The sequence below is a fragment of the Callithrix jacchus genome, chromosome 1 (genome assembly GCF_049354715.1).
Source record: "Callithrix jacchus isolate 240 chromosome 1, calJac240_pri, whole genome shotgun sequence".
Lineage (NCBI taxonomy): Eukaryota > Metazoa > Chordata > Mammalia > Primates > Cebidae > Callithrix > Callithrix jacchus.
In genome coordinates, this window is record NC_133502.1 from 14,585,418 (window position 1) to 14,600,133 (window position 14,716).

The 14,716-nt window shown below is 40.0% G+C and overlaps 1 protein-coding gene across 50 annotated transcripts in view; it reads right to left on the bottom strand.

The window, feature by feature from the left end:
- Nucleotides 1-14,716, bottom strand: part of DOCK9 (dedicator of cytokinesis 9) — a 295,684-nt gene that overhangs the window by 103,025 nt on the left and 177,943 nt on the right. For all 50 annotated transcript variants that reach the window (XM_054245273.2, XM_054245030.2, XM_054244912.2 and 47 more), the window contains exons 10-15: nucleotides 11,517-11,591; nucleotides 10,220-10,360; nucleotides 9,530-9,733; nucleotides 9,018-9,140; nucleotides 5,421-5,503; nucleotides 4,730-4,852 (exon numbers count right to left, since the gene is read on the bottom strand). In XM_054245273.2, the coding sequence (XP_054101248.1) occupies nucleotides 4,730-4,852; nucleotides 5,421-5,503; nucleotides 9,018-9,140; nucleotides 9,530-9,733; nucleotides 10,220-10,360; nucleotides 11,517-11,591 (749 nt within the window). The remainder of the gene's footprint in view (nucleotides 1-4,729; nucleotides 4,853-5,420; nucleotides 5,504-9,017; nucleotides 9,141-9,529; nucleotides 9,734-10,219; nucleotides 10,361-11,516; nucleotides 11,592-14,716) is intronic.

The window sequence follows — 14,716 nt, forward strand, 5'->3', positions numbered from 1 at the left end:
GGGAGTGTGTGTGCTTATGTGTCTGTGATTTATGCGCTACCTGATGAGGCAGGAAGGGGACACAGTTTGGGCAGAGAGAAAAGCATGGCAGAGGGAAGTTCACAGTGGATTTAGAGGAAGTCAAGCAGCCCTACTTGGCTTGAGTGCAGTGTAATCAGAGAAAAATAGGGGTAAGATTGTAAAACGTGGATGCGAGGAAAATAAGTGTACAAATAAACATAGTTAAATTAAATTGCATATGCAAAAACCTTAGTAGTATTATAACCTAAACTACCCAATGCAGTACCATTAAAAATGTCTGTATTTTAAAGAAAATGTCTATTTTTATACTTTGCCTTCATGCCTTCACATTTCCTGCAGAAGTTAAAAAAGATCCCACCATGAACAAATCAACTAGAAAATATCAAGCCTCTCTTCTCATAAAATATCAGCAATATCATCTATATGACAGAATTGCTTTCTTACTAAATCTTGAAATATATCCCCGGGTAATTATTACAAGGGAAAAAGGAAAGTGGCTTATGAGCCTTGGCAGCTGTTTTGTAAAGACTGAGACAGCGTGAAAAAATTTTTCTCACGCATTATTAAATAACATTTTGAGACAATCATGGGGGTAGAAATAATAGCTTCGGATCCAAGCTGGTGCCCAGGCCACTGACATGAGATTATTTCCTGCAAAAAATAAAGAGGAAAGAAAAATAGCAATGCAAAGGTGTTTAAAAAATGAGAAAGGCATCCTCCACTTCTTCTAACACTTCTAAAGAATGCAGGGAGTGAGCATGTAGGTTTCTTTGGATTCTTATTGAGGAGAGTGGCCTCACTTACACTGCTGCGTCTTCTATGCTGTCAGCCTCGCATCCCTGTTTTTCACCTTTCTGGGTCTCTAACTGGCCACCTGGAGCACACTCTTTACACCAATGTCCTCCTGCTGAGCACATGAAAGAAGTGGTGTGCAGAAGAGAACCCACACTTGGTTTTCCCTGGGCTCTTTGCTGCCTGGCCACGGACTTTCCGCTCAGATCACTTTCTGATTAGTGACCATGTGAAGCCCCACCCCTCAGCCTCTAATGAAGACAGGACCATGAATTGGGGCTACCCCTGAGAAGCTGCTACTGTGGGGAAGTCTCAAGCTAACCAGCCTAAGAAGCAACTTCTGAGACAGGGCTCCAACCTCCATCACATATAAAAACACTTCATTGTTTGTTTTGTTGAAACATAAAAGTAAATGTTAGTTTTGTAAATGAAGTCCATATAAAAATGACAGAATGCTATAAAGTGGAAAGTGAAAAATCACCCATCAACCCCTTCCCTCAGAGATAACCATGATTACTATTTGGCATATATCCTAAATAGCTACTTTTATGCCAGTCTACCTTTCCATCTAGATAGCTATTTGCTTATCTATTTTTTCATTTATATACAAAAGAAATATATAAGATATTTTCTTTTAAAAAATGTAGTCATAGAGATGTATTTGTTCCTCCTTAATAATGTAGTGTATTCACTTTCTGGAGTACACACAGATCCACATCATGATGATTAAGAGTTGTGTGATAGCTGGGCATGGTGGCTCACACCTGCAATCCCAGCGCTTTGGGAGGTCAAGGCGGGTGGACCACCTGAAGTCAGGAGTTCAAAACCAGCTTGACCAACATGGTAAAACCCTGTCTCTACTAAAAATATAAAAATTAGCTGGGTGTTGTGGCATCGCCTGTAATCCTAGCTACTTGGAAGACAGGGGCAGGAGAGTCACTTGAACCAGGGAGGCAGAGGTTGCAGAGACCTGAGATCGCACCATTGCACTCCAGCCAGGAAAACAAAAGCCGAACTCTATCTCAAAAAAAAAAAAAAAAAAAAAGAAAGAAAGAAGACTTATTGATAGTTGCACGGTAGTTGAGTGAAGGAAAATATTGAAATCTATCCAACTAAAGGTGACTGGGTTTTGAAAAAATTATAAGAATGAAATTTTCTTGGAACTCAAAAAAATGACAATAATTACTATATGATAATATAGTTTGTACAATACTATTACCCACTAACAATATAGAAGACTTTTTAAAGATTCTGTGTCTTATAATTCTGAAAAATCAGAAACACATTAAAAGTCAAAAAACGGGGGAAGAGTTAAACACTCTGTGGTCTATCTCAATGGACTAATATAATATTTATGCATTAAAATGATGTCTGTAAAATGTGCAACGCTTTCAGAAAACACTTGTGTTGGTACGCAGGGGAATATTACATATTTAGTATAATCATAGCCACGTAAGGTAAACTCAAATAAAATGTAAAAAAAATGTTCCCCAAAAGTTCACCATGAAGGTTAAAACTAGTAGTAAACTTTTTTATCCTTTCATTCTTCTGTATTTCTCAAAATGTCTAAAATGAACTTGTACTATGTTTATAAATTAAAGAACCTCTATGATTTAAAAGTAAAAATAAAGTACTATTCTTTCATTTAGTCTTTCAAGAATAACAGATTTCATAGGGATCCAGGGGCACTCTCTGGCCAAGACGTGTGTCCTTACCAGGTCACACAACTGTCAGATAGTGAATGGCAATCTGGGGCACCTGTGTGGTCCAGGCCCATCCTTCACCAGCATCCTCCTCTCCCCCTTCTCCAATTTCCTACATGAGATGGGAAAGGTTCATTCCAAATCAGCCCAGTGGGTATACACTCTGCTTTGATGAATAGGCTAACCTTGTCTGTACAGGCAAGATTACCTTTGTGCTAGCAAAACTGAGGTTGCACTTCTCGTTAACGCTCCAAACAGGGGGAACATCAAAACAGTCAAAAACTGTAAAATCATATCACTGAAAGAGACCTTGAGAATCCTTTCCACCTTTCTGAGCCTCTTGTCAAGAGATTTCACATCACTGTGAAGGCTGAAGCTGCCTGCTGACGTGGACATGACTGGATTCTGATTAGAAACACATCTCTACATTTTTAGAACTTATTGAGCCTGTTTCTATGACTCATATCTTTCCTATTCCTACTACTGAAGACAGAGAAGAAAAAGGTAAAATGAGGTTAAAGAAAGTTAAAAGCCATTTTTGAGTTCTAGGCAAACTAGTAAGATTGTTATTTTGATAAGCACTTAAAAAAAAAAAAAGACGACGATGATGACGACCAAGGGTACCTTTGGCACACAATAGTTAGCATTTGGCTCTCAGGTGTTCTTTTCATTTCATATCTTCTAGTGCCCTCAGCTCTTTACCATTCCCAGAATTTCCCCCATAAAAATTCTAAGACCCATCTCCCTAGCAAAGAAAACCCATTTCGAAGGTTCAGAAGTAAACTCATTAAGATGTAGCAGCAAAATAGCACAGAGGTTAAGAGTACAGACCCTCAGATGAGGCTGACTTCCGAAGCTGCGGGTCCTGTGATGTTGCATACATTGCTTGCTCCCTCATTGTTAGGTGAACGTGATAACCACTACACTATGGAAACCTGCTTTGCCTCATTGTTATGGGTTGAATTGTTACCTCCAAAAGCATGGTGAAGTCCTAACCCTTGGTACCTATCAGGGTCTCTACAGATGCAATCAGTTAAGATGAGGTCACTAGGCTTGACCCTGATCCTTTATCACTAGTGTTCTAAGAAGGGAATTTAAAGAGAGACACACAGGAAGACAGCCATGTGAGGGCAGAGGCAGAGTGGGGCAATGTGGCCACAAGCTAAAAACAAGTGGTGCTAGAAACTTGCAGGTTAGAAACCTTGCAAGTTATTTATCTTAGACTATTACCATCCCAACATCCAACTAGGAAGCCAAGACCCAGTCATCCTGCCTCTTTGACATAACTTGAATTAGTCCCCTTGTTCCTGTTTGTACTGTGTAGGATATAATAAATTCCTCTTCAAAGGTTTTAGCCTATAAATTGTTAAGAAGAATGAGTTCTGAGATCCTCTCGAAAGAATCAATGTATCAGTATGTTCAGCTCCCTGTTCTTTGTTCTCTACTTTAAAGTTTAACGTCCTGGTTCTCTTCACCCCCTTGTTCCTAGTTTTAGTAAACAACTTTCCTGCCAGTTCTAATCAGTAGTTCACATCTGTTCCCCTGGTCACCTGCTCCGACCTGAGTCACCTTTAGTTATCTGTTCCATAACCGTCCTTCCTGTCAAACTGCTCACCCTGCCACTCTGGCTCATACCCCTGCTCCCTTTAAAACAGCCAATCAGAATTAGCTTAGACGGTGCAGTCCAACAGTAGCCAACAGAGGAACAACAAAGCAGTAGGGGCTACCTGAATCAGGGATAAAAACCCCTTCCCTTCCCCTGTTCGGGTAAGCCCTTGCCATTGCTCCATCTGTGAGACATACCCTTCTATAGAAGTAAAAATTACCTTGTTGAGAAAATTTATATTCAAGAGCTATTTCTTTTGCGGCATCAAAAATTTATATATAACAACTTGTGGTGGCTTTGCTGAGTCCTTTCTCACCTCTTGACAAGGTTCCTCAACTGTTTCCTCCCTCCTTAGGCTCATCCCTACTCCAACCCATCCTTCATAGCACCACCCAAAACATCCTCTATAGAATTCCAATTAACCAGGTTATTCTTCTGATTTTCACCCCACCTTTCTTTGCAAGGGTTTGAGGAAATGGCCCATGCTCATTTGCCATCCCCTCTGATGTCTGAATCGAGCAATGTAAATATGACTGCTCCCCTGTTCCTCCCTCCCCACTACACAGCTTCTATCTTTCAGATGTGGAAATAAGACCTTGAAACTCACTTCCGAAAGTCTGCAAGTAACTTGAGCATGTCGTCATTGGATAGCTTATTGCTGTCTTGCCTATAGATGGCAGAAAATCTGGCATTTTTGTCAAGATTTCCAGATGCATCCTTAAACAATGTCCTGAAATGGCAAAGCAACATTTCAAAACTGGGTTTCCAAAACACCAAAATCAATTTATTATTTAAATCTGGTTTCTATGAGAAGTCTAATTAGTATTCCATTGGCTACAGCCAACAGAAATTTCATTATCTAAAAACATGGAAAACATTTATGGGGATGAGGATGACTAACCTGATTTACATAGAAAACAGTTCCAGCCAATGGCTTGTGCTTAGGAAACAACATACACAAGTCAAATGCTTAACAAGTAGAGTCCAGAGATAAAGATCACCCCAGGCTTCACTAGACTGGCCCGACTTCTAGCTGGAGGCAAGTGGTTGGGCCCTGGAATTCCAGCCCTGCAGGTCACATGCCCGTGCACCCCCCTGAGATCCAGGTAGCACCTCTCTAGCCAGCAACTTTCCTTTCTGTGACTCTATTAAATGATTTTTCAAAATTTGGGCTTACGTATTTCTCAATTTTACATATTCAAATCCTCTTTGTCTCTGAAGAACAAATGGACTAGGCCTACTGACCCATCCATGTATCTATCTGTATCGATTTAAAAGGTATGAAACGTGTTCCTTACCTTGCTGCCCAAGCAAATGGCATTCTATACTGTCCTAGTCTTTGGCATGCCTGCTTGGCATTCTTCAGCACCTTCTGAGCCACCTTGAAGACATGAGAATAAAGCCATGAGATACCATGTCTCACTGACAGAACCGTGACCTAAAGAGCCATCATTACACACTAACTAAATAAGCTCTTACTATAGCATCAGACGCATAGAAAAGCACATCATACAGTAATGAAAATGGCTGCATTCATACTCTGTGCAGCGTACTTTATTTATTTAATGCATTCTCTAGCAGCGATTCTCAAAGAATACAGAATGAAGACTCCAAAATGCCTGTCCCTTCTTTGGTCTTTACCGGCAACAAACATGCTGTTTCACAGGTTTTCATACATTTCTATGACTAAATGCTACTCATTATAAGTCTACTGAGTTACTAATAATTACTACTATTTGGTATCCATACCATAATATATCACATTAGGATTCAAATGAGAACACTAATTAAAATACTAAGCTTTCACAGCTCCTAATGTGCACTAGCTTATGCTGATTCCAACAATGTGAGGGGTAAGATATTAAGATACTGACTTCAGTTAGGCCGGGGTTCTCAATGCTATATTGTCACTTTCTAAATATGAATTACTGCTATTTCCACTTCCCAATGATCAATTCGGGTTTCTTGTGGATTGAATAATTCATAGTGTACAATGAAGCATATTTGCTTTAGGCCTCAGGCAGGCCTATTATTAATCAACTATACCCCTACTGCTAAAGCAGATAATGCTTAATTTATCCAAATTTGTCTGTACTATGATAGTGCTTTGTATCAATGCAAAGTTTGATTATCTCAGAGTCACAGTGAAGGGTCTTTTACATCACTTCGTTTTTTATTCTTGTTTTCTACTGAAGGGTCTTTTACATAAGTATATCAACTTCCAACCAATTTTGGGAAGTGTGCTCCAAAACCAAAGTGTGCTATAGCATCAGCATCACTGTTAGAAATGCAGAGTCTCAGGCCTTGCCCCAACCCCCCTGGATCAGAACGTGCATTCCGACAAGACCTCCGGTGACCTGCGTGCACCATCAGCCACAGGAAGGATCTAGAAGGATTCAGGAGCAGACATCAGAGCTGTCCGTCTCTAAGTCACACTGATCTCAGCTGTATGACTCTGTAGGCCATCAAACCTCTCTGGGCTCCACTATCCACACCTGAAAATGGGTGCTAGGCCACACTTTTCATGATCCTTTCCAGTTATGAAACTTTATGATCCTACCATGATCATGCTGTGGGAACTGCTGCCTTAATGAGTAACCTGGAAAATACATCCTAATGGGAAGAGACGTCAGGAAATCATCTAGGAGCTCCCTGCTTTCTTTTTCAGTGAGGTGCGTTCTTGCCTCCCTGGGTGGGGTGACTCAGCGGGTTCAGGTTGTGTGAGTCATAGGGTACAGTGAGACCTAGCTGCGGGGTCAATTTCCTTAAAGATTTTCAGGTTCAAGATTTTTCGATTCTAACAATAATGAATATGTTGCAGAGTAAAATACAGTAATTTCATAAAATTTTAAGGTAAAACATAAGGCATCAATAAGCCTTTTTTGCAGCAAATTAGGACTTAGCTCTCAGACATACGAAAGGTGCAAACAGAACACGGTATGTGTGAAAGTCAGAGTAAGAAAACTGATTTTGCCCTTTGGGCTTTTTTCCCCTTTTCTTTCTTTTAAAAACATCTATTCACAGCAGATACCTACAGACACTTTTCATAAAAATTTCCTCCAAAACAAAAATTTATTCTAAATGATGTTCTAGACCATCTTGGGAAACATGAAGAAACGACTTTGATAGACAGAAAAAAATCATCTCACTATAACATCTCTGCCAAAACTGTGCTAAAGTAAGATAGCTGAGCCTTAATTCCTGCTTTAATTGAAGGCTTTGGAGGTGGCAGGAAAATAAATGCATGAATAATGTACACATGGATGAGCTTTACATCCTGAAATAAGGAAGAAAAATCAGACTTCAGCAGCTGCTCAGTGGACATGGAGGAGTGTGCAGAGGTAAGTTCAGCCTACAGTGATGTGTGATTTTTACACCAGCATGAGCTGCCAATTTTCAAACCATGCATGTGGCAGGCAGAAGTAACAAAGTTGGTGTGGATAGGCCTTGGAAATGTGTGGCATACACAGTTGGGGGAGGAGATCTTATCCTGAGCCTTCATTGATTATTAATCAAAACATAAAAGAGCTAAAAGAGCTTCTCGTCCAAGGTTTTACAGACTTGGTTTAAAAAAATAAAACAGCTTCTCTCCAGAGACCAAACTTTACTTTGCTTTTATCAGCCAAAAAGGCTTACTGTTGGAAACAATGGGCCTGGGTAAACAGGCTTTTACTTGACTGGGGCTGTAATAAATGACACTGTCTTCCAGGATTTCTGTGATGGACGGTGCCCACGGCAATGTCTCGTACATGCTCTGTTTGATCCTAACACAGTCCCTAGGAGGAGGGCGGAGGCAGGAAGTAACATTATCCTTCAGGAACAGAAGGAACATCCGGAGGCCAGAGAGGTGATTTGATTTGTCCAAAGGACCCAGATGAGTTAGGCATGCAGCACCCAGGTCTTCTGACTCCCAAACCCATTTCTGAATGGCCATCCTCCATCCTGTGACATAGCTATGATGCATGGGTGCCCAGAGAGGTGAAGACAGAAAGCTCTGAATCCAACTTAGTAAACCTCATTCACTGCCTCTGGGGTATCCACTCCTACTGTTGACCAGTCCTTGTCAGTAAATCCAGGCTACCTCTCAGACAACCACGTAAATTTTTTTTTTTTTAAAGAACTACAAATATGTAAAACTGGCAAGGATAACAGCACTCAACAGATTACACTAGCCAGGTGACACAAGATGCTACAAAGTGGCAGCCAAGAGCCCTCTGGCAGCTCCAGCTGGGAGACACTGAGCAGGTCACTAAGCCTTGGTGAGCCTCAGTGTCCTGAAATACCAATGCACATCTTGGACTAGATGACCTCTAATATTTAATAATTCTATGATGTGTCCACACTTAGGCACTTCCTAAGTAATGAACACTATTTTGAAAAAACAAACAAACATACATCATGTATGCTCTCTTTCTGTATTCCACCTAAAACTCTGCCTCCTCTAGCAAAAACCAAGTGGACCTGAATCACTGACACTACTAGCCAGACCATCTGAGCCAAGGGCATCTCCTAGTCTCCAGCCTCATATATAACTGTAAGTGGATCAAAATATAATTTCAGAACATCAACAAATAGAACGAACTCTATTTGAATATCATATATGTACTTTCTAACAAAGAAACTTTACTATTAAGCTGGTAATTCCTTTGCAAATTATTTTAGGATGTCAGAATTGTTTAGTCAAGTGGAGCATTTTATTTACACATAGGACTGCATTTCCTTCAAAATTAAGATATAAAGTAATAAGGACAAAAGAACAGAGTAAATACATGCAGCATATTCTACATCTTTAAAAAACATGGCTATGTTTGATTTCATTAAGCATTTCTATTTTGACATAAAGGTCTCTGTTCAGATTGCTTTTTACCATCACAAAGCATAAAAGCCATTCATACCTTAGAAGAGTCTGAACTTTTCATATATGGCTCAGCGCAATGTGTGATGCTTCCCTGAAGGACTTTTTCAATTCTGGCCACAAGAAATATATCTGGATGAGGACAAGTGACTGAAAATATTCCCTAGGAGACAAACAATTTTCTTCAGTAAGCAGAATTCAGAGCTGCATTAAACAAATCCCATAAACATTAAACAGCAAAGAATAGTGAAACCGGACAACTAGCAAAAAGCACCTAGTGCCAAACTAGTCAGCTGACAAACAGTTCGTCATATGCTCAAAAAGTCTATCTGGTGGGGGAGGTAGCAAGGGGAACGCTTAGAAAGAAGAAATCAGAAATTAAAAGCCACTTCTTTCTCAGCTTGTTTTTCTGGTCTAATAATAAATACTATTAATTAAGAGTCTAATGACCCCACTTGTGCATTACAAAGTCTAATTTGAGCATTTTCAGTGCATTTGCATAGCATGCAAGGTGAGTCTGAATAATAGGAATGCTGGGCTCATGCTCCCTACCTGCTTTGGATACTGCATGGCAGCTTCATGAAGGATGCCCTTGAAGATGGACGGGCTCTGCCCACTGCCATTCATCACAGCCGGGGATGCGGTGGCCAGCATTTGCCTCACTGAGAAATGATTCAGGTCTACGTGGAAATCGGCAGAAATCTTTCGGTTGTATTTTATGTCAAACAGAGATAGAGTAACAAAGAAAGGCTCGACCTGAACAAAACGAAACAAAACAATCCAAAAATCACTATGACTCAAACAGGGACAAAAGAATGCTGTGTCAAAAGAGAAATGACAGGACCTATTTAGGACTGCTGCCATAAATGACTACTAAAGATAAACAGTCTTGTCATTTTGCACACAGAGAATTTGGTTATAAAACATTTTAGAAAACAAACAAAACAATTATTTTACCTTTATGTGTTTTGCTACTTAACATACGCTTCATAGAAAGCACAGATGTGCTCCCTGAAGCATCTAAGATGAACTGTCTCCCGGAATGCTGGGCACAGACCTACCACTCTCATCTTTCATCATGAACTTCCTGTCCTTGCAGGCGAAACAACCTCCATATCCTCATCCAAATACTACACCTCTTTGATAACGGGAACTAGGATTTCTCATCCAGGCTGCACTGTCAAGGCACATCTGAAACATCGATTTTTTTCCAAAATCTTTATTTTTAAAAAGAAAAATTACATTAGTAGTGGGTCCTTCTTCATTTTCGGCAACACAGCATTGCAAATTGAAAGATAAATCATTGCACTTGACAAGAATCCTTTTCCCAAACTTCTCTTCGAATGGCTTCACTTCTGGCTCAGCTGATAAGAAGTCGAGCTTCTTTAAAAGAAAATGTAAACATATCAATAAATTATGCTCCTATTTTAAGAAATCATCATAAATGCATCCAAAGGAAACAGAATAAAACATGGAAACGCTATATACACTTACTTACTCACAATAGTGTTGCTATTATATAATCAGTTTCTACAGTTTATATTAGTTATATACCTAGTTTATAATAATGGTCAAGGACACGATGGTACTGAAAATGTACAAAGCTTGAAAATTATGATTATGAACAACGTAACCAATGTCCATCCAGTATCCAAGCAAGTGTCCATCAACAGATGTATGAGGATACATAAAATGTAGTGAATATACAGTGGAACATTCAGCCACAGAAAGGAAGGAAATTTTGACACATGCTACAATATAGACAGACTTGGAAAATATTATGTTAAGTTTAAGAAGCCAGATACAAAGGACAAATACTGTATGATTCCACACTTAAGAGGTTCCTAAAATAGGCACATTCATAGAATAGAACAGAGGTTACCAAGGGATGGGGGAAGAAGGAAAGGAAGGTTATTATTTGGTACAAAGCTTCCATCTGGGAAAATGAAGAAGTTCTAGAAATGGATGGTGGTAACGGTTGTACAACAACGAGAATGTATTTAATGCCACTGAACTGTACACTCAGAAATGGTTAAAATGGTGAATTTTATATTATATGTATTTTACCATGATAAACAAAAACTGCTTACAAGCAAATAAAAAATACAGGCATATATACACACATACATATGGTTATAAGGTCGTGAGGAAACAGGAAAGTACTTATTATTACAGTTAAATGGAAAAGGTTTATATTTGAGCCTGAGCCAGGAATTATCACCAACTCCCAGGCATCTTCAGTGATACCTGTTATTTTCTGATGGTTATTTTAACGGGTAAATTAGATGTTCTTTGTGAACAGAGAATGTCTTTGAGTAAATCTCTCTCAATTTTCAAAAATCTATTGAATATCAAATATTCACAATAGTAAGGCTGTGGTGATGAGATTATATGTTATTATTTTTCCTCTTTTCCCCGAATTTTCTATATTCTTATTTATCTTGTTCCAAAATAAAGCAAACAAATAAACAAATAAGCCCATCGATGATTTTCTCTCCCACGCTTGGTTTTCAATGTTAAACATTTAGATAGTTCTTACCTGGGCATCTGGGTCCAAATAAAAAAGTTTGACTCTGCTTTCACTTTTCAGTTTGATTTCCGCTTCTCTGGCACTCTGATAACAAGATAAATAAAAATTACATTTAACAAAATCCTTTTCTTGCAAAGGTATCCAAAGACATTTAAAAGCTGCCCAGTCCTGAGGCCTGAGGCTTCTGGAAAGCTCTGCCTCATGTTGGAGAGCTGCTGTGTGTGCCAGGGAGTGTGCAGCACAAAAGGTAACCACCAGGAGGGAAAAAAGAGAAGGAAGATGAGATTCAGCCCTTCTGAAGCTCACAACCAGTGGTAGAGTCAAAGTCGACACAAAGAATGCAAAAGAGAATAATTAAGCATCTGTGTGTCAAGAAAGGCTTCATGAAGTAATGGAATATGGGATAGGCTTGGAATGAAGGGACAGAATTGAGCTGAACATCCCTGGCTGAATGAAAAGGATGCACAGACAGACACTGAGGGTGGAAATGAGCCCAGATGCTGGAAAGGATTTAATCAGGTCTAGTCTATGACGGTACAAGAAGGGAAAGAGGAAGGAATATATTTTGAATGATGTGATAGAGAAAATGATGGCTGATCTTGAAGGACAAGATGCCGATTCATTCACTATTCATTGAGCACCTCTTATGGGCCAGGCCCTAGAGGCATAAATGTGAATGAAGAAAGTCCCTACTGCCAAGGAATACCAGGTGGGGAGACAGCTTATCAATAGGTAATAAGGACAAAATAAAGTGTAAGGAACAGTGGGAGCCCGCTTGGACAAGGGGGTAGTAGTCAGGAACCACCTCCCAAGGGAACGCTCATCTTGAAGGACAAGAACATTTGGCCAGGAAAGGAGAGAAGTGCATTCTAGGAGAAGGCACAGCAGGTACAAAGGGACAAGTCACACCTGAGCAATGACCAAGTCACTCATCACAACTAAATGGCAGGGCATGATTAAAAAAAAAAAGTGAAGAGAAATGAGTCTGGGATTTGCATCTAAGGACTGGGATTTCACTCAGAATCTAAAATATCCTGCAACATTTTAGGCAAGAGAATAAAATGAGTTCCACATTTCAGAACCATCACTTGGGTAGGGCTGAGGCAATGGGTTAAAAAGGGTAAGACCTGGAGGTCCACGTGTCTTTCTTGGGTTATAACACCAGCCCCCCAGCCTCACAGCAGGACCAATTAACAAATCCCATGTTTCTAGCTTGGGCAGCCTGCTGAATGGTGAATCTATGAATAAGACAGAAAACTCAGGAAGAACACATCTACAAAAAAGATGATGATATCTTTATCATCTTTGTGTAGAGCTACCTGGGTAGAGATGCCTGTGGAATTTCCAACTGGAAACATCCAATAGACAGCTAAAGGGATGAAACTTGAGCACAAGGCCGAGAGGGAGGCTGGAGTTCCAGACTTAGAGAACGTCAGCACAGAGGTGGGTGCGTCTTGGGATTGGATGAGATGTCCTTAGGGAGAGGGTGAAAGTGAGTCTGAGGACAAATCCCAGGGGGCCAACACTGAAGAGGTGGACAGAGGAGAAGCCATGGAAGAAAACAGACAGATGGTGGCAGAGATGGGGGCTGGAGATGTGGGATTTGGGAATGGAAAGAGAGGCTTTTCAGACATTCACAAGATAGAAGTCATCTTCATCTTTACAATTTTTCATGCCTGGTGCCTCCAAGTCTATATTCTGTTCTTGGCAGTCAGGGCTCTCTGCTACTCTCAGTCTCCACAGTTACATCTATGGGTCGGAATAGAGTGTACTCTCTCATTTGCTACTTTCCCCAAAGACATGCGTCACATCTCAGCACTTGAGGATGGGGCCCTCACAGCCACAACGGAAAAGGTGTCTTTTCTTCTCAGCTGGTGGCTGAACAAAGTCTATTATTACATTTGTAATGAGAAAATAAGCATCTTAATTTTCTCAGCCATGTGATTGTTGTATATAATAGGTCTTTAGCAATGATCCAAACTATGATGATCAGCTGTCTATGTTTAAATAAAATGATCACCAGAATACTTGGAAACTGGATTCTGGTTCTAGTTCAGTTAAGGAGCTGTGCAAGCTACTTAGCCTCTCTGGATTCCATTTTCATTTCTGGGTAAAAATGTTAAACAAGATGGTGGCTCAAGTCTCTTATCTCATGGAGTTTATCTTGATGCTAAATGGGAGCCTGAAGGCTATGGAGGTGAAGGGGCATTCCTGCAATCTTCTGTTTATGCTTCCAGGGCAAAACACTGTGGTGGAGGCAGGCGCTCTCCACAAGGGAGATGGGACCACTTCATTCTATTCTATCCTGCCAATCACCTTTCCTATTTTTTCACACCAAAAGAGCGAGAACATGTGCAAGTGGAATCTACTTAACTGAACTCAAAGAATTTGCTTCGCATTGCATATGGCCTGTGGTGCTTCCTAACAAAACCGTCAGTACTAGGTGCTGCAAGCCACCACCAAGTTATCTATTCTACTTCTGAATCATCCGCTTGAGCCCTTCAACAAAGACAAATACTGTGTTATGATCTCAGACACTAGAACAGAGGAGTGGGTTCTTAATGTAGATGCAATTCCTGCTGCCTTTCTGAGAGATGCTTGTTGCTCAAGCTGGAGATAAGAAATGAATAAAGCAAGAACAACTGCTAATGAGCGCTGTATAATTAAAGAACAAATGGGAATGCAGACATATGAAAAGAAAAACAATTAACTACTAACCAAAATAGACATAAAGCATTCCGATTTTGTCACTAACACCCAAAAGATATATTCTTACCATAGACATCATTTATTGGAAAAGAAGGGACAACTTTAGATGTAAAAATAACCTAAAAGCTTGTAATCTACCTGATACACATTGACAGCTCTGCTATGAGATAAATAAAAAGCAAATTCAGCTTCTTAAAGTTCCTCCCATCCCTCCTAAGGTCTAGGAGGATGCTGCATTAAACAGAAGGGATGCCCAACGCAGGCTGAAGGATTTACCAAGTAAAATCTAGGATGTAGAAGAATGTGGTTCAGGGAGAGCAGGACTTTGCCCCAGAGTCAGGAAACAGTATCTGGAAGATTAGCAACGATAAGAGCTACTATTTATTGATAATAGCCAATATCTACCTGCTAGATATTATCCTAAGTGCCCATTTTAATTTTATACAACCTTAGGAGGCAGGTACTATTATTGTACCTGCTCATTAAAAGAGAAGACACTA